The sequence below is a fragment of the Ostrinia furnacalis genome, unplaced genomic scaffold (genome assembly GCF_004193835.3).
Source record: "Ostrinia furnacalis isolate ACB-3 unplaced genomic scaffold, ASM419383v2 OfSCF2768, whole genome shotgun sequence".
Classification (NCBI taxonomy): Eukaryota; Metazoa; Arthropoda; class Insecta; order Lepidoptera; family Crambidae; genus Ostrinia; species Ostrinia furnacalis.
This window is the reverse complement of record NW_021133007.1, coordinates 8,050-32,912: the sequence shown is the minus strand read 5'-3', so window position 1 is coordinate 32,912 and position 24,863 is coordinate 8,050. Positions and strand designations below refer to the sequence as shown.

The 24,863-nt window shown below is 38.1% G+C and overlaps 2 protein-coding genes across 2 annotated transcripts; one reads left to right on the top strand and one right to left on the bottom strand.

The window, feature by feature from the left end:
- The first annotated feature begins 3,742 nt into the window (after positions 1 to 3,742).
- On the top strand, positions 3,743 to 13,452 carry LOC114356305 (prostatic acid phosphatase). The gene is made up of 7 exons (XM_028309397.1): positions 3,743 to 4,042; positions 4,857 to 4,967; positions 5,209 to 5,442; positions 6,502 to 6,684; positions 10,390 to 10,510; positions 11,610 to 11,821; positions 12,622 to 13,452. Exons 1-7 carry the CDS (start codon positions 3,956 to 3,958, stop codon positions 12,802 to 12,804), a joined length of 1,131 nt encoding a protein of 376 aa, XP_028165198.1. The 5' UTR covers positions 3,743 to 3,955; the 3' UTR covers positions 12,805 to 13,452.
- A 1,151-nt stretch (positions 13,453 to 14,603) lies between these two features.
- On the bottom strand, positions 14,604 to 24,323 carry LOC114356307 (prostatic acid phosphatase-like). Its single transcript, XM_028309399.1, has 7 exons — positions 24,198 to 24,323; positions 22,547 to 22,657; positions 21,505 to 21,738; positions 20,980 to 21,159; positions 19,273 to 19,393; positions 16,548 to 16,756; positions 14,604 to 15,274 (listed from the first exon to the last, which is right to left on the bottom strand). The coding sequence occupies exons 1-7, from the start codon at positions 24,303 to 24,305 to the stop codon at positions 15,092 to 15,094; spliced, it is 1,146 nt and encodes a 381-aa protein (XP_028165200.1). The 5' UTR covers positions 24,306 to 24,323; the 3' UTR covers positions 14,604 to 15,091.
- Between the last annotated feature and the right edge of the window lie 540 nt (positions 24,324 to 24,863).

The window sequence follows — 24,863 nt, the reverse complement described above, 5'->3', positions numbered from 1 at the left end:
AACGGGATCCATGCGTGACGCGCGCGAAGTCGCGGACGGCCGCTAGTGACGTTATATCGAAGTCTACACACAAGAAAAGATTGAAAACAGCTGTGTGATTGATCCGAATGTTACAATTTAACCAAAAATGGGCCTTAATCAAGATTACATTTGAATTTGAACCAAGTTTTGTCTGTTTTTGACGAATACGTTACGTAGCACATTTTATTATGTAGATTATTTTGTTATTTTTTCTTTTTGTTGCAAAATAGCACCTCATTATAACTAAGCACTTAACATGCCGCAGAGTTTAGCTACAATAAATTCAGATTTTAATGAGAAGTAGGTATTACTTAATTAGGTTTTAGTACTTATTTTACATGTTTTCCTCTTATTTTCAGAGTCAGAAGAACGTCAATTAGAAGTGATAGATAAGACTAGTAAGATCTTTTAGTGTTTTTCTAATTATTCAAATTAATTAGAACGATAATATCTTCATCTAGTAGTTTTTTTCCAATGATCTCTGAATAAAAATGCAGAACCATAAAGCATACAAAACCGATTACTTAACAATGATCTAAACTTAAAGTATAATTTGGAAATAACTGACAATTATCTCTTCTTGTTATTTGTTTTAAAAAGTAGGTACTTTTTATTATAATTACACAGCAGTAAGTAGTAGTTAAAAGAAAAAAATAGACTAAGTACTTAAATTGACTTTTTTTTTACGTTATCTTAAAATTAAGGACATTTTTATGACGAGGGGTTGCTATTTGAGGCTTCCGGCGACTGGGACCGCAATTAACTGGGACCGCGGTCCCAGTCGCCGGATGCGTAAAAATTAAATAATTTTCTTCCGGCGACTGGGACCACTCATAGATAACTTTAAAGAAAATATTATTCAATCCAAAATCGGTACAGTACTAAAATCCATGAGTGGTCCCAGTCGCCGGAAGAAAACTATTTAATTTTTACGCATCCGGTGACTGGGACCGCGGTCCCAGTTAATTGCGGTCCCAGTTGACGGAATCCTCGCTATTTGGCTTGTTGTCATGGCGACAGACTTCAGGTAAGCTGATGGTACCTCCAACCTAACAGCAGAAAATTTTGCACCCGCAGGGAATCGAACCCGGGACATCTGGGCCTGAAGCAGGTTCGGTCTTCCACTAGAGTCTAAGGGACTATTCCCACCTCTCGTTCCCACCACTGCAACTCCTGTGTAGCCAGAATCTACAGCTTGACCGCCACAAAAACCCAACCAATGAAGGTCAAGTTCCACTAGAGTCTAGTGGAAAAAAGTCTAGTGACTAGACTTTTTTAATGTTCTTCAATGGTTATTCTCTTTTGAATGCAAGGATGCATTAAGAAGACTAATTTCTTCAATTACCATCACCATAAAATTATTTTGTGCCGTCACAAAGTTCGCTAAGGATTTAAAAAGTGAAAATTTCCTAGTGATGTGCACGTTTTTACATGACCGGCTGTGGTGGGAATGTAAAATCTTTGTAGGAACGACCACGCGCGTCTCCTGGGTCGTGGCGTGGCGTCAACGGATGCCCTGAGCTTAGGGTTGTCATTAAATAATAATAACATAACAAAAAAATATCTAAAAGCGAAAGGACACTGACTGACTCACTTATCACGACATCTCAGAAACTACAAGTGCTAGGAGTCCCAAATTTGCATGAGGGTTCCTTTCTGAACGTAGGTGCTCACTAAGACGTGTTTTTGCAAAATTCTACCCCTAAGGGGGTAAAACGGGGTCCACGCGTACGAAGTCGCAGGCGGCCGCTAGTTCCTAGTAATAATAGAAGAATCGCTCTATCATTATTTACTTAAACTTTTATTTTAATAATCTTATATCATATTCTATTCTCGAAAGATATTCCAAGTGTACATACTCTCCATAACTCGCCGAGGAACTTTGAAATAACTAATGCTTTCCGTGAATCTTCAAGAATATTGTTTTTCATCGTACTTCTTCGAATTTTCAGATATTTTCTTGAGTGATATCTAAAACACTTATCACAATATTATTAATTTTATTAATTTGATTACTAAGCTGATCTTAAAATTTAAAAGGTAAATATAAACGTGACTCAACCACAGAATAAGTAATAGTACAGGTACAGAAGGATTACTCCGCAAGACGATTTAAATAAATGCGAGTCTTGCTACGACGCGATACAGTGGAATTCAGCTCGCACAGCACTACGTACCTACAATTTTATTCACCTACAAGTTTTGTCTCTTTCTATCGCGTGCCTCTGAACTCTTCTTACGCTGCTAGGGTTGCTATGCTGTCTAGTGAAAAAATAGAATTAATCTACTTAGGTATTTGTAATGAGGTACGTATGTAGGTAAGTATTAGTGTTATTTTACCTTTGTAAAAATAACATTTTAAATATACCTACTTAGGATAAAAAAGTACTTATTTTAATACAATGTCTTAATTCATACCTATTTTAACATAAGACAAATAAATTAAACATACCTACTATCACAGAAGAAAGAATGACATCATACCTACCTACTTACTACGCAATCACGAAACGGCTACATCATAGAACGAGAGGCATCACCCGAAAATCATATTTGTATTTGGCTTTGCACAAACTTAATCTAATGTTACTCGCTGTACTTTGGCAACAATTTATTTTTTACTGAATATTGTTGGGGTACCTATGCATTATGGTAAAAGAACTAGCTTGTCGTAATTTGGTGTATCGATGTTACTCTTCCGTTTCATTTACCTACACGGAAAGGTAATAGTTAATATTTTAACGATAAAATTCTTAAAACATCATAAATTGTATTCAAAAGAAATTATTTATTAAAGGCAAAACATCAAGTCCCGACGGGCGTGCGCGTGACACTCGACTGATATAATACCCGCCGGCGGGGCGCTCCGCTGTAGGTAATTATCGGATGTACCGCGCGGAGTGAGCCAGGCCTGGTCCGTCCGTCCGTCTGTCAAGACCCTTTTTCTCAGGAACGCGTGGAGGTATGAAGCTGAAATTTATATCAATTACTCAGGTCTACTGTCCCTTGAAGCTGTGAAAAAATCAAACTTCTAAGCCAACGCAATCAAAAGATACAGCCGTTTATGCCGCAAATTTTCGACACTTGCAAGGGAATCAAAACCTACAGGGTGCTTCCCGTGAACTCAGAATCTTGAAATTTGGCACGAAGCAACGTCTTATAGCATAGATAAAGGAAAAATTACGAAAACCATAAATTTTAAGTTACATCACATAATATATTTTTTTAAATAATTTTAAACTTACTACCCATTTCCTCATAAACGCGTAAAGGTATTAAATTGAAATTCATACCAAATACTCAGGTCTATAATACCTTTAAGCTGTAACAAAATCAAACTTCTATGTCAACGCAATCAAAAGAAACAGCAATTTAAGCTGCATATTTTGAAACTCGCAAGTACTCGCAAGGGAATCAAAACTTAAAGGGTACTTCCAGTCGACCTAGAATCTTGAAATTTGGCATGAAGCAACGTTTTATAGCACACATAAAGGAAAAATTCCGAAAACCTTAAATTTTTAGTTACATTACAAAATATATATTTTTTAATAAATATAAACTTATTACTTTTTTCCTCAATTTCATTTTGCAATAAAAATACCATAGTTATGACTCGATTGTCGTAATGAACGAACTTTGTAAACTTTGCAGGTTTGTACGGAACCCTCGGTGCGCGAGTCCGACTCGCACTTGGCCGGTTTTTATTTAATTATCTAATTATTTTGTATTTTTCCGTAGTTATTATGATATCTTGTGTTTTAGTGTTGAGTGGAACCTTTTCGTTGATAAATATAAAAATAACTGATTGCGTTCAAACAATTCAATACCATTTATCCATATAATTGAAAAACATTAAAATATTAATGATTAATCCATAGGTAGTGCCCGTGACGAAAAATCAGAGTTTAGACGAACATAAAAGTAATTTTGTGCGATGCTAAAGTTAGCATGTGTGTTGTTGCTAGCAACGAATGCCCTAGCCGTTGACCTCAAAGGGACAGAAATTGTCATGACATTTTTGGTAAGTTAACTTTATTTAACTTTAAAATTGGCCCCAAATAGGATTTGATCTTTTGTTTACCTGGCGCCGCTCAGAACCCAGTGGTAGCTCAGATACTTAGTTCTTTATTTATTTTATGGCAAGTACCTAGTACCCGTTCGCGCTAAGTTTGCCGGTCCGTGGAATGCGCGTCCCAACCGCGATTAAACGCAATTAGTGATTAAACGCAATTGAGTGTTTTATTTTACGCAAATACACAATTTTTATCAATATTAATAAATAAAAAATAGACGCATTCCTTCGAGTGACGTCATATCGCCAGCGGCAAACTTATCGCGAACGGATAGTACCTACTACAGCAACAGAACGGAGTTATGGAGAAAATTGGTGAATCTGTCAATATGTTTATGTTTATTTAATCAATCAGCCATCAGCTAGCATCAACACCTAGTTGTAATTAATTAAAGCCTTTTTTGCAATACAAATATTATTGGCAGGTAGCTAATTGCTCACAAGAATGATGCTTTCAAGATTTATGCTTACTGTCCGTGGTGGATATCTTTTCTTAAACCTTTGTTTTGTCACCTGTCATCCGCTTTGCACTGGATTCGAATCTTAACTTAGAACTCCTCCTATGTTCTTCTCATTAAATTCATTGCGGGTCCAATTACAGTTTCACTTTCTCCCGGGACAAACTTGACTTACACTGGTTGGTCTTTTATTGGCGGTCAAGCTGTAGTTCCTGGCTGCACAGGAGTTGCAGCGGTGGGACGAGGGTGGGAATGGTCCCGTTAATTACCTACCATTAAGTAATTAATATACTTATTGCTCATAGGTGCATCGCCATGGCGACAGAACTCCCGTGGAGCCCACGTTATCTTTCAGCACAAATCCCATCAAACTGGCTGAATTAACCATGCCTTACGGATATGGACAATTGACAAAGGTAAGTGATTGATATATTTAATAATGACATGAATAAATATTTGTAGGACTGTCAGAAAAAATATATTTATTCATTTTTTATCAGTGAGTAAATTAATAGTCCTGATTTTGGAGCTGTGATGATGAATTTAATTAGGTATTCACTAAGAACTCTTTTAATATTATAAGTAATTTGCGTACTAAGTATATGGCCTTTTAAATTGTCCCTTAAAATTAGCTAATCATACAATATTTTTATCCAGGCCGGCAAAACCCGTGCCTACAAACTCGGTCAGTTCATCAGGAACCGGTACAGGTTCATATCACCCCAGTACAACCGATCCGAGGTGTACATCAGGTCGACCGATTCCACCAGGGCCAAGATGACGGTCCTATCGGTACTGGCTGCCATGTACCCGGCCACGGAGAAATTATTTGACGAAGATATCAAGTGGACCCCGGTGCCGTATACCACGGTGCCTATGAAGTATGATTTTGTAAGTTATTTTTTATAACATGTTTTTTGGAGCTTGTCCAGATGACGCGTTTTTACTCGCGCGATATTGAGTATTAGAGGTTCATACATTCTGTCTACATGTAGTCGCGCGTTTTGCCTATGTAATATGAACCTCTAGTCTCACGATTTAGACCAAACAAGAGTAAATATTAATCTCAGAATAAATCGTCAGTTTTGACATATTTCCCATACTGAAACTACTATTGTGCCAGTTATACCAGGAGTTATTCTCGGATAAAAGTTTGGTCGAGTCGGGCCTAAGGCATCGACAAGCCCTTAGTGAAGGAGTAAATATAGGAGTTGCTTCTGCCATTTTAAAGCACCAGCCGATATGCTGTCCTGAAGTGGAGTTAGGGCAAGCTATACGTGTATCGTTTATTTCCGCCAAATGACGTTTACTGCTAGACAAGGGCCCCCAAGAATTTCCACAAAGATCGGTCCTCCGCTACCCACACCAAGGTACTTCCCGCGACCTTTGCAAGATCATCGGTCCACCTAATGGGAGGCCTGCCCACCCGTGGACTTGGCTCGAGAACTTTCTGCTGTTTGGGCGTGTATAAGTGCCCTAAAAAGCCTACATACTAATAATTTTGAATACTGATAAATGTTAGGTACTTTGCAAACAAATATGTATTGTGCAGATGACTGTAGTTTACTTACTTTTTTGTTAGTGCATTTTATATCTTGCTGTAATTGGTTTATTATCTTTATAGTTTCCTATGCACGTCAAATTACTTAAAAAATAAGACTATACAATAAAAAAATAGTTTACGCAGGTACCGGAATAGGTTTCACTAATCTTAAAATACAAAAATATCAATTTATATTTGAGTTTGAATCGTGTCAATTCGAGCGAAAAAGGCCTCCACCATAATGGAGTACCTACTTATAGAGGAAAACTTGAATACTTTAATTCCCGGTTACCGCCTAAACTATCGGCCTACCAAAAGTAGTCGGCTGGGACTCTTAAGTAGATCCTGAAAAGATTATTCACCATGGCATACCCATTCAAACTTTATTTCCTTCTTTTCCGTTCCAGAACCTAGCAACACTCAACTGCCCAGTATTCTCCAACAACTACATAAATCTATTACCTGCATCGTCAGACTACATGAGCACCCATGGCCCAGCTGTGGATCTCCTGGCCAAGCAGACCAGTCGTCACGTGTCGCAGCTGACACCCACCCTTGCGTTTGCCATCGTCGACGTGTATAATAGTCAGGTCAGTTAGAAAAATAGTGTTCACAACGAACTTGACCTTCACTGGTTGGGTTTTTGTTGGCGGTCAAGCTGCAGATCCTGGCTACACAGGAGTTGCAGCGGTTGGAACTAGAGATGGGAATAGTCCTGTAGTGTTGTCGACGTCAGACCACCCAGCTGTAGGTCTACTGGCTAAGCAGACCAGTTGCCAGGTGTCCCAACTGACACCAATCCTTGCGTTTGCCATCGTTGACGTTTATAACAGTCAGGTCAGTTGATAGATGTAAACTAGTTGTTAGAAAGGATAGGACTTTTTTTTTGCGTCGGGAAATGCTTTGCGCACTGGCTGATGGGGACAGTCAGTCAGTGGGTTATGTGGGACTCTCCCCGCCAGAAGGGCGGGGCCTACCCACTAAAACCCGACGGTGTCCTCCGGGGCCATTGATACGAAGCGAGTTATTGTCCTATTGGACATTCGTCCGCGGCTCCGTCTCAGGCTACAGCTCGCTCTTGGGCGAGCCCCTCCAGCTTTGAGGCCTCAGCCTCGAGTTTAGCGGGCAGCGGGGCGGGAGCGGCGGCGGCGCGGGAGCGGGGCGGGCAACGCAGACCCGTTCTCGAAACAAGCAGGCAGCTCGCGCGGCGCTTTAGCGGCGAAGTGTTGTGTTCGGGGTTGTGTTGTCGAGATATTTGTTTTTATTCGCAAACGAAATGTCTGAACAACGGCGACAATTTTATTTCGATTCAAATTTATTCCTAACGCTCGATTTATTGTGGGCAAAAGAAGGAGTGCGCTGCCCGCTCGTTGCCCGCTGCCCGCTCGTTGCCCGCTGGATGCCCGCTCCCGCGCCGCTGTTTTCGAGAACCGGTCTATTTGATTTTACGCATAAGATCCTGCCGCTCCCGCGCCACCGCCTCTCCCGCCCCGCTGCCCGCTAAACTCGAGGCTGAGGCCTGAGGGGAATAGTGATTCCCCTCGGGTCGTTCGCTAACGGCGCACTGGACACCGGTGCGCCGGCGCCACGGGAGAAAGGATAGGACTAGGTGGACTGACGATCTGGTGAAGGTCAAGGCAAGTACCTGGATGCGGGCAGCGCAGAACCGCCAAACCGGAAATCCTTGGAGGAGGCCTATCCAGCATTGGATGTCGTTTGTCTGAAACAAACAAAGTACTTACTTACCAGTTTCTGATACTGTTACAATTTTTAACGTCAGTTACCTAAAGTTTTAGCATTTTTTTACTATTGTTAATGTGCATTAAGTATGTATTTCTTTTGACACAGTCGCACGTAATAAATTGGTCCTATTTAATTAACTTGAATTCCTAGCTCGCAGAATTGCTAAAATCAAGTGGCAGTGGGCGGGGCACATAGCTCGAAGAGACGATGGCCGTTGGGGCAGGAAAGTTCTCGAGTGGCGACCACGGGCTGGAAGACGTAGCGTGGGCAGGCCTCCTACTAGGTGGACCGACGATCTGGTAAAGGTCGCGGGAAGAGCCTGGATGCGGGCAGCGCAGGACCGTTCATTGTGGAAAACCTTGGGGGAGACCTTTGTCCAGCAGTGGACGTCATTTGGCTGAAACGAACGAACGAATTAACTTGAAGAGAGAGAAAATATCACGCAAACGAAGTTGTTGTATGTGAGGTCATAGAATAAATACTATTACCCCCTTATTAATAAAAAGTTACACCCTAGTTGTAGTTGAACACGTTTTAAAGTGACGTTGAGTATAGAAAATGTCACTTTAAAACATGTTCAACTAGGGTGTAACTTTTTATTAATAAGAGGGCTAAAGTTAAATTACTTACTTTTGTCATAAGTACTTGCCTTTACATATTGAACATTGTAATCTCCACTTAATATGATAAACTCTTTCAAGGGCACCACAGAATAAGATGAAGGAAAACCCTCCCAAAAACGTCAACATAAGTCCTAAGCCAACATCCTTAATATTCGGGATATTCCTTTGGCAACTTAGAGAAAGGAATTTTTATTATAACGGGAAGGGGTCACGGTTACTATAGCTTCACCGTGCCCGTATAATATTTATGCGAAACTAGTTTTACATGCGGTTTTGTACACGAGTATTTTGGCCTGTCAGGGATTTTGTGCACCATATCATAGTTCAATAAAGTATCATATATCTGTTTATTTGAATCTGTTATAATCGGTTCAGCCGTTTTGTGACCGTTTAGGACACTAATAGGAAGGAGTAAACAGACGGATAAATATTGGTTAAATAACTTAATACGGGATTACTGTAAGTACATAAACGCAATGCGTAAAAAAAGCAATGCTTGGTAGACATTGTTTTTCACCGAATTCCTACTACTTTAATTTCATAAATAAATGCATTTAGTAATTTAGTCATAATATTAACAGAAATTTTAACTTGATTTATTCGTATCTTATTTAAGTATGTACTTATTATTATCTATTCAAGATAAGTACCTGCGTAAGGGTAAGGATATAAGTTTTATTAGAAAAAATATTGTAAGATCTTTTGTATTAATGTTACAGAAGATCTTTTTCAAGGTACTTGAAATTTCTGTACTGTGTAGTTCCTTGAAACGGTATAATACCTTTTGTCTTACGTTTTTCCATGTAAAAGGGATATTAGGTACTATATGAAATATGAGCTCCTCTTTATTATATTCTTTTGATTTAATTTTCTGCGAGTTCCAAGATAGTTAGATGTCCCCCGGGACTAGCGTGCCCTTATTCAGTGGTCAGTGGCGGGTAAAAAACTATGTTAACCATCGGATTTGGGGATAGAAATACTTTGTAATACATCTATATATTGCTCTAAAATCTTAGATAGTACATTTTTTTGCGCCAGGCTACAGGCAATTTTAGCAGAAACTATTTATAATGTTAGTGCATTCAGCCAAATGACGTCCACTGCTGGACAAAAGCCTCCAACAAAGATTTCCATAACGATCGGACTTGCGCCGCCCGCAAATATTTTCAAATTGTAATCGCACTTTTTTATACAAATTTGCTTATACAGGGTGTTTGGCGGAAGGTTTGACAAACTTCGTGGGTGTAAAAATAAAATAATAAAAATAAAAAATAAATAAAATAAAAAAATTGAAGCAGTTTTTAGGTCAACTTTCGGAAAAAATTAATAAAAAAGAAATATATCAATTAAACCACGTGGTAGATCACCATTGAGATGGACGGACCAGAGGTGGAATTGTGTAAAGCAATCGTAATCATTTGACAGTTCATAACGTACGATAATGTCAATTAAACAAAGCGTTTGACAGAATAATCGTACGTTATGAACTGTCAAATGAATACGATTGCCTTACACAATCGCACCTCTGATCAAGGCCGCAACTAAGTGCTCGGTTAGCGAAAGTACCCGGAGAGCTGCAGTCCGCGAGGAATGACGCCGTATTACGAGGAAAATCACTCTGAATCGTGATTCACAATGATGACCACGACCACTCTGACAAGTGTACCGACTGAGAAGAAGAATATCAATTAAAAAAAAAGTAGCTCTCGTAGGGTCAAATGGGCGAACTTGTATTCTTAAAATGACCTTACCTATACACCCACGAAGTTAGTCTAACACCTTCCGCCAAACATCCTGTATAATCAGAATATAATAATTAAAATCCATGCGCAAAAAAATATTTTTTTTTGTTGACCAGTGTTAAATAGATCTACCCATCACTACCATAAAAGACCATTGAAGAATAAAGTAAGCTGTTTTATTTTGCAGCTCAGCTTGGGAATGCCCCTAAACAATGAAATTGACGCAGCATGGCCTGAACTGCAAGCCGCCGCCGGCGCAGCCATCGACATCGTGTTCGGGGACGAAAACTACATCGCTCTTGAGGCTGGTAAGTGTTTAATAATTTTATTACATCATCTAAAGCCTGGTCCGTGAGCACGTAGAATCCCGTCCAATGACCCCAAGCTGCCCATCCTTGTCGTAATTATGTTGCTCGCACACTCACTGCGGGCGCGCGTCGCACAGTCGCGACAGCAACATAATTACGCGCGAGCGATAAGGATGGGTAGCTTGGGGTCATTGGACGGGATTCTACGTGCTCACGGACCAGGCTTTAAATACAACTGTAGCTACACATCACCATACACTATTACACAACGACACACACCTAAGCCGTGTGGTGACTGCAGAGTAGAATACATTTGTCACCAACCCCTACTCTTCCCACGGGTGTCGTAAGAGGCGACTTAGGGACTACACATCAAATAGAGAACGGGCAGCAGCACTCTCTAAAAACATATTAAATCTTTTAAACTACGATCTCCAACCCGTCTGCCAAGCGTGGGGATTATGGCAAAACCCTCCACCATAGTGGAGGAGGCTCATAGTCCAGCAGTGGACTGTAAAGGGCTGTTGATGATGATGAAGATACACCTAAGTAATCGTGTCATTAAGAATATCGTAAAAATTAATTACACTTTAATCTTTATAGCTCAAGTTAAGACAAATTAGCTAAAACACCTTCGATTGTTTTTGCGAATGAAACTTATTGTCTTCTCCTTTAGCCAAAATAAACTTATAATCTTTGCTTGTGTTAAGAATGGGTTCACCACATCAGTCCAGCGGCGGTTTTTGAACCAGCGTTCCTCGGACCTCAAGTCGGCCAGTACGACACGTTCGTTTCAGCCGAATGACGTCCACTGCTGGACAAAGGCCTCCTCCAAGGTTTTCCACAATGAACGGTCCTGCGCTGCCCGCATCCAGGCTCTTCCCGCGACCTTCACCAGATCGTCGGTCCACCTAGTAGGAGGCCTGCCCACGCTACGTCTTCCAGCCCGTGGTCGCCACTCGAGAACTATTCTGCCCCAACGGCCATCGTCTCTGCGAGCTATGTGCCCCGCCCACTGCCACTTAATTTTAGCAATTCTGCGAGCTATGTCGGACACTTTGGTTCTCCTGTCGCCTCATTTAAATAAAATGATCTCCAGGGGTCCTCCTTAATGAATTCTACAAGGCTGCTTCTGGCGTCATTTCTGGGACCGAATCCAGGAGATTCTGGATATACTCTGGCCATGACCTGAACGTATATGGTCTTACTGCGGTGACGAAAGTCACTGAAAGGCAGGGTGTACCCAAGTACGCTTCAGCATACGCTCTCGAGCTGAGGAAAGTGGTGGAGACAGGCAAATATGTTGTGGTGGTAAGTTGATAATGTATTGTGTTTTTTATAAAAGTAACTAACTAGATACACAGTTGCTACAATTTGAAAGGTACGAAAAAAAACGTACAGTAAAATTGAGAGCGTCGTCTGTCGCAGAGTCGATCAAAAAGAAAATATGATACTGTGTGATTTACATAAAAAAATGCTAACCTACTGAAGGTTATTTAACGAAGTTTTTCTAGCAATTATTTTATCTCATTCATTTGTCCTAACTTCTACTCTACAGTTAGGTTTGTTTAGGATCTGAAAAAGTTGAATATTATCTAATTTCCACACAGTTTTTTATTTGATGTAAAACCTAAAGTTATAAAAAGGCTACCTACTCAGCTTAATGTTTTGTTTTGTATCGATCTCCACCTCCAATTTCAACATATTCTTCCATCTAACGGTTGAGAAACCAGACCATAGTTTTAAAAAAAATTCTGGCGCTAAGAGTCTCCTCTCGATCTAAATTTTAAAACAACTTGAATAAGTTAAAAAAAGTATCTAAGTAGCCACCGCCGTCCACCCACAAGGTGGACCGACGACCTCATAAAGGTAGCAGGAAGGCGCTGGATGCAGGCCGCTACCAACCGGCCATTGTGGAAATCAAAGGGGGAGGCCTATGTTCAGCAGTGGACGTCCTATGGCTGAAATGATGATGATGTCTAAGTAGCTCAGATGGTCTAAGAACAAGGTCGGTCGTGGGTTCGATTCCCACCTTAGGCAATTCGATTTTTTCAAGCCATTTTAAAATTTAAGCCAATGTGTCTAATCAATAGACCACATATTTCTTCCAGCCGGTCTACCTGCCAAGCCCAGGGGAAGAATTAAAGTACCTAGAAATAGAAGGATGTGGTACCGTCTGCGATTACCAGCAGTTTGTGAACATCACCTCCAAATATGCCCTGGATGAAACCACCTGGAGAGCCAGGTGTGGCTTCTCTGATGACCTGGTTTTCGATGAGGATCATCTTGCCTAAATCCAAATCGGGAGGTAGTTTGTAAGTGCATGCTTTTGACACAGTAACTTTTGACAACGTAGATTATAAGGTTTTATAATAATTGAGATTTTGACATTAATTTTAATTTTTGTGACACTTAGGTAATATAGAAATTAGGATTTCTACATTTTATATACCTAGAAAATTGTATTATGTAGATTGTAGGTACTTTAGTGCAAGCCAATAGATTTCAGTAAGGTAGCATAAAGCCGAATAACTTTGACTTTGAATTGATAACATACATTCATACCTATTACCTAATGATACAGTCAACAGTCTATATCTATTTTTTTTACTGGAAAAACTATCAAAAATCGCGGAATATACATGGGGGTGATTCGGCTTGACACTACTTTTTGGGACACCCTGTATATTAACCTAACATATTATTATGCTGAAATATATTGGCATGCATGATAACTATAAATGAATATCTCTTTTAAAAGTACGCAAGACTTATTATTTTAGGTCCCAGTAGGTGAGTACATTGCATTTTTATTACATGACTACTATGTTTTTTAACAATTGACTCATTTTAGTTCGTAAGCTTTTAATGATTTGTGTGTGATTTTGCATGGATTTGTATTTTTTGAATTAATTGATAAGGACAAATACAATTTTGAATTATTGGAGAAAATAAATGTATTGACATCTTTGAAACCTATTTAGTTTTAATATAACTTATTACTTACTTCTATCAATATCAGATAGGCAACTAAATTTAATAGGGTGAATGTACCAGTCATAAACCATTTCAGGATTTTTAAATATTGTAGGTACTAATTGCGACTTTTATTTAAAGTTTAAGAAATGTTTTTGTTTCCACGAAGTCACGAATCAAGTTTACCCACCAGTAGCCAGTGATTAGGATATTTTAAAGCGACTATTTGTTTGGTAAATCGGTTCATTATAATTTCGAATCCTATCTAAATAAACGTTAATTATATTCTAGTGCTATCTTAAAAATGTGTTTACGAATTAAAGTACAGTCGACCGCACATCTAGACTAGATAAATTTTTGTTGCAAAATGACACTTATGGCCACGACATAAGATGCTACAGGGTTTGGTTTGATGTGCTGTCTTCTGTACTGTACTATTATAAGTAAGGAGGTAGGTATGCAATTAAGATAGCAGAGAGGTAAAACCAACGTCAGTCTAGCGATTGTTGCCCATGAATTTTAATTTTGAATTGCAGATCACAATATTATTGATTGCTGATTAGGTACTATCCGTTCGCTTTAAGTTTGCCGCTGGCGATATGACGTCACTCGAAGGGAAACGTCTATAACTTAATCAAACTATATTTAAAATATTTTTTATTTATTATTATTGATACAAATTGTGTATTTGCCTAAAATAAAACACATTAATTGCATTTAATCACTAACTAATTGTGTTTAATCGCGGTTGGGAGAGGGGACGCGCATTCCACGGACCGGCAAACTTAGCGCGAACGGGTAGTACTACTATTCTCAAATATGTGGCTGGGAATCGAATTAACTCTTAAATAGGCGGAATAAAATATGATTTACGATTTCGGCAACTAGATGGCGCTGTCTTGAATTAGATCACAATGACATGAGAAACTTGTTTTCCATATTATTATTGAGTAGGTAAGTATATTATCTAGATATTTTAAAACGATTTTTTTTCAATACTTTATCATTAATGCTTTAATGAAAGCCGTTTTTTATCATGTCACTTACAATCTAGTCTGGCTAGATTTAATTCACAATAAAGACAATTTTAAATTAATAATGTGGAATAAAACTAAAGTAAATTGTAGGTGTTGTTTATTTTACATGAGCTCAATTTGTGATTTGTGTTTATGCTGTTTGTGACATAAATACTTAATTACGATTTTTATTTAACATCTTAATGTATAAATAATGTTACTTAATCATCTTATTGACAATAGTCAGTATACTTAGTCAATGTTTTTGCTGATTTGTTATACATTTTATAAGGTTTTAAATAATCTATGGCATCAAACATAGACCCAGTTTAGGTACAGAAACTGGGTATATAAATAAATAAATAAATAGGACATTTTACACTGCGCTTCTAGTCCCAAACTAAGCAAAGCTTGTACTATGGGTACTAGACAACGGATTAATTAGACTTAAATGTTGGTACTGTGCGGGAATCGAACCCGTGACCTTTCGGCATAGAAGTGCGTTACGAACCACTACACCAAATGGCCGACAAATAATTCAATATCACAATCAGTTTGTTGATACAATGATAGTTGGTTAAAAATATTTTTATGCAAATGAGGAGCTGTCGATAACCAGGTCCTTTGTGAAGCCACACTTGGTCCTCCAGGTGTCTTCGTCCAGGGCATACTCGGAGGTGATGGCCACGAAGTCGTCGTAGTTGCAGACGGAGCCACAGCCTTCTATTTCCAGGTAGATGGGGTCTTGTCCTGGACTGGGAAGGTAGACGGGCTGGAAGAATGGTTAGAAAATTAGAAAACTTTGAGAATAAGCACGAAGTTTAATGCTAGTAATATTTAAAGGGTTGGCACTTCTTCTGAGGTGTGGGTTTCAAAATAACTGTAGTGTCCGATTTTAGGACGTTGCACACTTATCAACCCGGAAAGGGATCGTAACTAGGGATTGCAATCCGGTATCATTTTCAATCCGGCCAGATTTCACCGGATTGACGCTAATCCGGACGAATCCGGCCGGATTTCAAAGTTACTTGGTCTAGTATTTAGTGATTTTTAGTTTTGATAATAGTACCTTCATAAAAAGAAAAATAAAATACGTATTTATGGAAAATAAAGTCACTTATATTTATATTTTTCGGTATTAATTGTAATTGTTGGTAAGTACCTACTATTTGTACTAATAAAATTATGAAAATTCTAAATAATAAAGTTAGTAATCAGTCTGACTCTCACTTATTGCTGTATGTAAGTATCTGAAAGTACTTAAGTAATAATACTATTAGACTCTTATTAATAATCTACACAGACTTAAATCAACAAAACAGTCTTTTAAATTTGTACTTATAAATTCAACTTCAGTTCTTTTTAAGAAACAATCTGACTCCTAAGAAACAATAAAACAAGAAGCATTTATTTTTTGCAAAGGAAAATGCAATACATATAAATGTCGCGGCACGTCTAGCGATTTGGAAAATGCGCGCGCGCTCGACTTTCCCAGTTCACGTTCGCATATTTTTGGCTTTACCGGATCCGCCACCGGATCCGGCGCCGACTCACCGGATCCGGTAGGTCCAAAAACACACCGGATCCGCCGGATTACCGGATCCGCCGGACCGGATTGCAATCCCTAATCGTAACCGTATCAACTCGAGGCGGTCAGTATTGTTATTTATATGAATTCCATACTGCAACGCACACACTTATCCGTACTTAACGGCGATAAGGTGTTGATCCCTTTCAGATTCGATAAGTCTGCTATAACTTTTAATGTGTCATTAAGCGCCTTAGCTCAATCAGATCAGTTAACCAGTCTTTCGAAGCACGGCATCATTATAATTTTCCGATAGTCAGGTTGACGCCTGCTATATCTGTGGTTTCTAATCCAGTTAGGATGATACACACGAGTTATTCTAGATTATATGGGCACCATTCTAGATTGGAACTCGAACTCCACACTTCAAATCAAAAAGTGCAACAGAGTACCAAAATAAGATATGATTTAAGTATAAATGAAATAATGAATGTTATGGGGAAAAAATGTTTCTTACCACTACAACCAATTCGCCAGTGTGCACATTTCTCCTCAACTCGAGGGCGTACGCTGAATTGTACTTGGGGACTCCTTGCTTATTGACGATCTTGGTCACAGCCTGGAAGGAATAGACGTTGAAGTCGTGCGCAGAGTAGATCCTCATTCTGGAAGTGTCTCCAGTGGTGACTTCGGAGACTGCATCGTAGAACTTGCTGAGGAGGACCCCTGGATATGGAAAGAGTGAGTTCAAAGTTTATGTATAATTTATTTTTTATTTGGAATCGAATCGAATCTCCGGGTTATCGCGAAGTTTGTGGCTTAGGTGTTGAGAGGAGGCCATGGGTCGTCGCATACTGCTCAAAAACACCAATTAGCTTTCTGAGAGCGGCGATTGATGGGCTGAGCAACACCATGTCATCTGCATAGCTAAGGTAAACGGCTACTAGTTCGTGATAGTACGTAAGTTCGTAAGTTTTTTTTCTAGCTCAAATAATAAGCAAATGGAATATTATTTATAAAAATTCTTCATTACTACAAAAACTCTATTATATAAGCTATCTAAAAAACCAAGTACCAACATTGTGGCGCCAAAAATGAGAGCAGTACGAAGCTTCAAACTCTCAGAGAGCCAAAAACAGCCGTGCGGCGTGCAAAGGTTGCTCTCACCGTAAGGTTAGCGCTCCAACTTCTTAAGCTTATAAAAAGGCGAAGGAACGTCCATTTAAACAAAACTTGTAATAGTGATTTCATGTGTTCCTTGACGATTGATTTGGCTTAGAAAAAAGTTATATGAAAACGTAGAATTCCTTTAAAGTTGCGATTAATTGACTCACGAAATAGCGTACATATTATTTTTCGGGTGTCCCCTATTTCGTGACACTACCGATTCAAGGATATTATGGATAACATTTTGATGCTTGGTTTTTAAATAATTATTTATGATAATTTAAATGTAAGTTATGAAACAAATAATGCATTTATTTAAGTTTCTCATGACCTAAATTCGGTATATGTTTCGTTCACTAGAATTTATATGACACGAGTTTGCAGTTCACATATATGACCAATTTTAAGATAAATTAGCATAAGTAGTTCCTGCATAATTTTGGTTTTATTTCGATTTGTTTTATTTTTCTTTGTTTATTTGTATTGTATATGGGTTAGATAATAGTTAATTGACACATTTTGACAATAATCCATGAATTTTACTTGGGGAATTTGGAATAATCAGTATCACGAAACAAGGAACCGTATTATTGTTACTTTTTTCCAAGTTCGTGATACATAAATGTATGGTGTTAGGTACTTTTATGACACATACCATCAAAGAAATCGACATATTTTTTAGTTTTTAATACTTACCTACCTAAGAAATTAATTAATTACTTACTTTTTATTATGAGTCATTGGCGTATCTGGTGTTATTTTCAGGGGGGCTACCCTCACGTGAAACAGCTCCAGGGGTGAGAAGGGGGATTAGTCCCCCCCCNACAAATCTAAATTTTATGGGTACGAAGGGGGGGGAGTAAGTCCCCCCACATTTCTAATGGTTATATAAATATTTTCACATATCGCTAGAAATAACAAATCAAAATTTTATGGGTACGAAGGGGGAGGGGGGGAGGGTTAAGTTCCCCCCCCCCCCTACATTTCTAATGGTGATATAAATATTTTCACATATTGTTAGAAATAACAAATCAAATTATTTCTTATGAATATTCGTCATCCATTTTATATAAATTATATGTATGTATTTATGTATATATTTTGTATAAATATATATTATAATATTTTATGTATCATATTGTGTACATTTTTGTAGCTTTTTAGCACCGCCTACTAAATATCTCTGCTTTGCTCAAGGTCAGCTGGTAGAGAATGACGTATGGCATTAAGCTCGCCTTTTTGTACAGAACATTGTTGTGTGTGCAATAAAGTCTTTAAATAAAAAAATATTTCAGGTAAGTAATATCGTCAAAAAAAAATTATTAAACCCTTAATCACTATTAAAATATCCTAACTGGATGCATAAAACCTTATCCTTATCCCGAAATAGGGGACATGAGTTCACGAACTTAGAAACAGAGCAAAATTTTGTCACGAAACAGGATCCAAACAAGAGGTCCGCAGAACAATTAATATAAAAAAAAGTTTAAACTATATAACTATAAATTATGTATTAACTTACTGTCAAAAGACCAAAGTTTAGCATACAAAAGCTTTCATACTGATATCATGCTTGGTTATTTTTAAATAAAATGTTAAAGTCGTAAGAGCCTTAATATACCGAAGTAGGGGGCACTTACCTTAATGCTGTTGATACAATGACCATCAATCGAGAAGCCGACTCCTGTGTTGCTCAGTTCAACAATCAACCGATTCACATATATACAAGTTAAACAGTGAAGGAGACGTTAACCCCCCCTGTCTCACTCCACATTCCAACCTATACTCATCAGAAAGCTTACCAAGCCACCCTGTTCGGTGGTCATACCAATATTTGAGAACATTAATTAAACCACCCGGCATACCAGTATTATTTAATTTACGCCACAGAATGTTATAGCTAACCAGGTCAAATGCCTTAGTGAGATCAAGAAATGCTACATACACAGGTGTGTTCCTATCGGTGTAGTACCTAAAAACCTGCTTGAGAAACATAATCGCGCATCCTGTGGATAGTCCGGGTCTGAAGCCGAAACTTGAATTAATATGAAGACGTCATCATTTTGAAAACTTACCAGCTTGGAATGGGAGAAGGGTTTCGTTTCCAAACACTAGTCCGATGGCGATGCCTGCTGCCGCTTCTACGTCAGACCACACGGCTTGTATCTTAGGCTCGAGGGGCAATCCCAAACTGACCTGTACATACAGACACTATTGTATATCCCGCTAAACAAGAAAAAAAGGCCATCTTAGAGCTATGAAGCGATCTCTTCCAGTCAACCTAGGGACAAGACAAATACTTAATAGGAATGATGACAGTGTGACCTCTGAATGTTATGTGTAGCTAAGGCTTTGTGAATGAATATTTCATAGGTATCTTTATTGAATATCTTTATTGCATTGTGGCAATAGGTGTATACTGAGTCTTCCAGTGACTTGGCCCACTTTTAGCTTGGTCCATGGGCCAAGTCGCTGGATTGAATATTTAAATATTTTTTCTTCCAGAAACTGGGCCCACTCTAACATTCTAGAGGAGATTGTTGTTGATTTGGTGTTTAATTTATTAATAAAACATTGAAGGTGGGCCAAGTCATTGGAATAATAATACTCTGGAATATTGTGTCTTGTGAACTCGAGTAAAATTAAATTAACATTACTGCTAAAGTTTGATATGTAATGGATTTATAAAATTTATTCGACATTGACGTCAGAAGTAAAACAATCTTAATTACACGACATAAATATAATTTATCTCATCATCATAAACACCCGCTATAAACTGAATCTACTGTTTTATTACGGCTAATAATATACAATGAAATTGCATACAATAATCTATTTAAATTATTGGAAGGTTGTAAAAGTGATCAAAATATTTTTTTGGCTGCAAATAGATTTGTTTAAGTCTTATCTTACAAAAGATAAATGCATAGGTATCGAATGATATTTTTTTCCTTTTTCCACAAGTCCTTTATTATTTTTAAGAACTCTTTATAAAAAACCCTTCATTATCAAGTAATCTATTAATCTTCATAAAACTGGAATTGAATTTACAGCCCGCTCCAGTTCCCCGGGGAGTTCAAGTTTCCTGAAATTAGCTTAAAACGGAATTACAACGTTCGTAATGGGAATTAGCAAAACTAGGATATTCTATCATTATTATTTTATTTAGAGACAGAATTTAGATATTAAAAATCCCATATTTTTGACGATTATACAAGTTATATTATTAACTTTTTTCAATACGCTATACACTCATTTACTTACACGCACCCTCTGTCTACCACACGTGCTATTTTATTCATTGTTTTTTCTATTAAAATTTGTCTTTTAAAAAATATTTCGCTCTAATTTAATTTCTAAACGCTGCACTGGTAATCCCCAAAAGAAGTAGGTATTAAGTATGATTATTTTATGGGGGCTTTATCAGTGGATATTTGTTAATTAAGATTAAGTAAATAAATACAAAAAATGTTCTACAAAATTATCACGGTGCGAGTTTCGTCCTTGATGCGAAACGCAGATGCTTCACGCATAATTTAATATTTTAACAATCGGTTCAGTGTAAGTACCTATGCACATTAGAATTTTAACGAGTCAATTTTTATGTGTTACGTAATTTCGGGTTAAGAATTATATTTATTTATTGATGTGTTAAATTTCAATGGGGTATGGCCAATTACGGCATGTATATTTGTATAGTCTTGTGCTTAAAATATTTTTTTCCTTCTTTTGTTTGGTCGAAAATAGGCGACTTGACCCTATAAAGTCTGGTTTCTTACCTGGCTAGTGTAGACATCGTATACAGCGTAAATGTAGCCAGAATTCTGGAACATGTCCAGGCCAGTGATGTTTGACAGGAGGGATACGGCGTAGCTGTAGTTCAAGATGGCCGGTGACGTGGTGCTCAAGAGTTGTCTGTAGTCGTTCATGAAGTTCGGGCAGTTCGCGAATGGCATGTTCTGGAAAATATATTTCGGTTAAACTGTTTTGGCCAAACAATTATTTATAGTATAACAAAACTCGAATCACAATTTTAAATTAAAGATCGTCTAGAAATAAACACAGAGACTAAAATTTATAACTTAATTAATTATGCTACCTTAGGTAACAAAAAAAAAAAAGCTTCAAAAACCTTATAAATTATGTTTCGATCATCATCATCATTTACGTCCAAACATAGGCCTCCCCTAATAATTTCCAGATTGGCCGATTGATTGCGCAGTCTTCTTGCAACCTATTTGTCCACTAAGTGGGTGAACGATGTTTCGATCCTACCCATAAAATGTATCAAAATGAACACTTACGAAATCATATTTAGCGGGTACATTAGTATACGGCACTGGGGTCCAGTCGAGGCCCCTAAAGACTTTCTTGACAGGCGGGTAGATGGCTGCCAAAGCTGACAGTATGGTCATCTTAGCCCTGGTGGAGTCGGTAGACCTGATGTAGATCTCGGACCGGTTGAACTGACGCGCTATGAAGCCATCGTATCTTTTCCTAATAAACTTGCCCAGTTCGTAGCTACGACGCTTGCCGACCTGTTGAAAAATATATGTGAATTAAAGTTTGTCAAAGAAATTCTTTGTCGCGTGTTCCCTTTTCCAAAACCTTGTTTATTAAAAATCATACAATAATGCTTTCATTTTTATCACTTGAAAAATGATATTTAACTTGCTATGTAAGTTAAGTATGTTTGGTTCAAACTGAACTTCCTGACTATCGAATGAACTAATTTTGCATACACACATGTATGTGTGCAATAAAGATTTTAAATAAATAAAATAAATAAATGTAGGTACCTAAGTAATTCAAATGACAATGCAATATAATGATGTCATGGAACTGTTCTGATGATTTACCTAGTATGAGGTGGCTATAGGAACTCTATGACGAAATGATGACTTTGTCGAGTTAGGGCTCGATTTATTTGTCAACAATTACTGTGGTCTTAGATGATATCCAGATATGATGATATAGCCATAAAAGGTCTATTCCACCTTGAAAGAGAGACCAAAGGTCTATTCGCCTGTGAAAGTGGACGCCAGCAGGCCTAAGATGCGCGCCGCGATAAGCGGTTATCATGCCATTTTATCGATTTTGCCCATACATTTTGACGTCGATAAAAGTTATCAAGGCTTACTGGTGGGTGACACTGGTGTCCTTGTCAATTGATCACCCATGGATAAAAAATCCACTTTGATCACCTAGGTGACTTTATCCATGGATGATCAAAGGACACCAAAGTGTCGCCTGGAGTCCACTTTGATCACGTGGGTGATCAAAACCAGGTGATCAAAGTGGAACGAGATAAAACCTTGTTTTTAAAATGTTTGAAGTTATACATACTGTAGTCAGTTGTCCATAGCCGTAGGGCGCGGATAATTCTGCGAGTTTGTCAGGGTCATTGCTGAAAACCAGCGAGTCGGCTATTGGAGTCCTGTCCCCATGACGGTGCACCTGTGTTAAGAAATAAGATAAATTTTGATTAAGTTTTTAGTACTCACGGCTTGACGTTTCGGCTGCGATGCTGCAGCCGTGGTCACACACAAGCATACCTACTGGCGCGGCTCGCGGCGTCGTCCGATCGGGTGCTTGACTATTTTCAACTACCCTCATATTGTAATTTGTTACACTACTAGTGATGTTACCACGATACACAACACTCACAGTATCCGTATTCGGACTTGACGGCAACAATCGTGCTTTACATTTAATAATCACCGGATTCCACACTGGTAACAATTTAAACCCGTCCTCCCAGCTGATTTTTTTATTGCTTAATTTCAATCGCTTCTCGTACTATCTTAAAAAATAAATCTTAGGCCCAGAACACACGGTGAAACGAAACCGGTTGAAATGGTCGCGTCATGTGTGGTCTCTCAAATGAATCTATGGCAGAAACTTAGATGCAACTCAAAAGTAACTAGAAGTTGCAGTTTCGTTGCAATTGCGTTTCACCGTGTGTTCTGGGTCTTAGTGTGACAGTGTCGATCAGTGGAGAGGATTTTTGGATTGTGTAAGTCCAACCAGTGATTAACTCCTGTGCATAGCAGAGGACCGAAACGTCAAGCTGTATAATAATATGTTCTTAAAATTGTCGCATTGAAACCCGTTTTACTTATCTATTTTAGTTGAATTTTAAAATCTAAAAAAATATGTTTTTAAGAATCAATGTTTATATCCGTTGCCTGATGCCCATAGTAAGTACCTGCTTAGGTAAAGCTTTGCATAGTTTGGGACTAGATGGCGCAGGGTAAAATGTCCAAGGAAACTTATTTTTACTAGTGGCCACAGGCGACTTCGTACGCGTGGATCCCGTTTTACCCCCTTAGGGGTGGAATTTCGTAAATCCATCGGATGCCTACGTCATAACATCTACCTGCATGTCAAATTTCAGCCCGATCCGTCCAGTGGTTTGGGCTGTGCGTTGATAGATCACTATGTCTGTTACTTTTGAGATATGTATATTTAGAAGATACTTCGTTCGCGCCTCAGATCATCTATGATCTGAGGTTCGCGCTAAGTTTGCCGGTCCGTGGAATGCGCGACCCCTCCCCCAATCGTGATTAAATTCAAATTCAAAATTCAATTCAAAATTATTTATTGTGAAACATAGGTGTTTACAGATAAAAATATTACATTGTGATAGTCTCACTATGTTTCGCCTGGTTGGCATACAATAATATAAGTGATTAATAAATCAATGAATAAATTAATAATTCACATGCATTAATGACACAAAACACTTGATTGCTTATTAAGTAGTCAAAACTATAAGTCACTAGTCGTCGTAATATTACAATGTCAATTCAATATTAGTTAGCGATTAAACGCAATTAATGTGTCTTATTTTACGTAAATAGTCAATTTTTATCTAAGTATATTAATAAATAAAAAAATATTTTCAATATAGTTTGCTATAGACGCTTTCCTTCGAGTGACGTCATATCGCCAGCGGCAAACTTATCGCGAACGGATAGTACATCAAAGCACTCACCAAAAAGGTCAACAGAAGCTCAGTTCCTTTTATGATTTTATCAGTTTCATCAGCCTTACGAGCAGTAGCCCCAGCCAGCAACAACACAGCACAGCACAGCTTGATCATCGTAGCAACTGGTGTTCTACAAAGTAAACTCGGCTGTTAAATATGTAAAGTAATCGCAAATTTATGGCACTAGATTACTGTTTGATTGACATTAGGTACAACTGTGTAAATAGGTGCATATCGGTAAATTTCCTAGGTAGGTAAGAGAGAGAGAGAGAATAATATTTAATCAGTAACTTTTATAACTTATAAAAAACTTTAAAAACTGTAGGTTTTTGTTACACAACTGAAACCTGAAACCTCCCAGAGGTTTACATCATTTAAAAAAATATACAGGGTGAAATTTAAATTATTGGCATCCCTTTAAAATAAGAATCTACCCATGATAAGTAGGTAGTTATGTTTTTTTTTATATGTTTTTGTAATTTCATTTGATGTTTTTTGAACGTTATTAGAAAAAAATTGCTGACACGAAGGAATAACTTAACCCTTAATTAGTCGCATGGGGTCAAAGCATTTTCGGATTCAAAAATGAAGCACTTGGCGCGGCCCGATTTCCTCCGCGCCCCCGGTAGCTTCATAAAACACGTCTTAGTTTGTATTTTGATAGCGACTAAT

Bases quoted from the DNA above. Each gene is read 5' to 3' on its own strand.
- LOC114356305 (XM_028309397.1), top strand. From the start codon at position 3,956: ATGCTAAAGTTAGCATGTGTGTTGTTGCTAGCAACGAATGCCCTAGCC. The intron at 10,511-11,609 runs GTAAGTGTTTAA...AATGATCTCCAG, and splicing joins CTACATCGCTCTTGAGGCTG to GGGTCCTCCTTAATGAATTC. The intron at 11,822-12,621 runs GTAAGTTGATAA...TATTTCTTCCAG, and splicing joins CAGGCAAATATGTTGTGGTG to CCGGTCTACCTGCCAAGCCC.
- LOC114356307 (XM_028309399.1), bottom strand. From the start codon at position 24,305: ATGATCAAGCTGTGCTGTGCTGTGTTGTTGCTGGCTGGGGCTACTGCT. The intron at 22,658-24,197 runs GTGAGTGCTTTG...TTCTTAACACAG, and splicing joins AGCTTCTGTTGACCTTTTTG to GTGCACCGTCATGGGGACAG. The intron at 16,757-19,272 runs GTAAGTTTTCAA...TTCCATATCCAG, and splicing joins CCTTCTCCCATTCCAAGCTG to GGGTCCTCCTCAGCAAGTTC.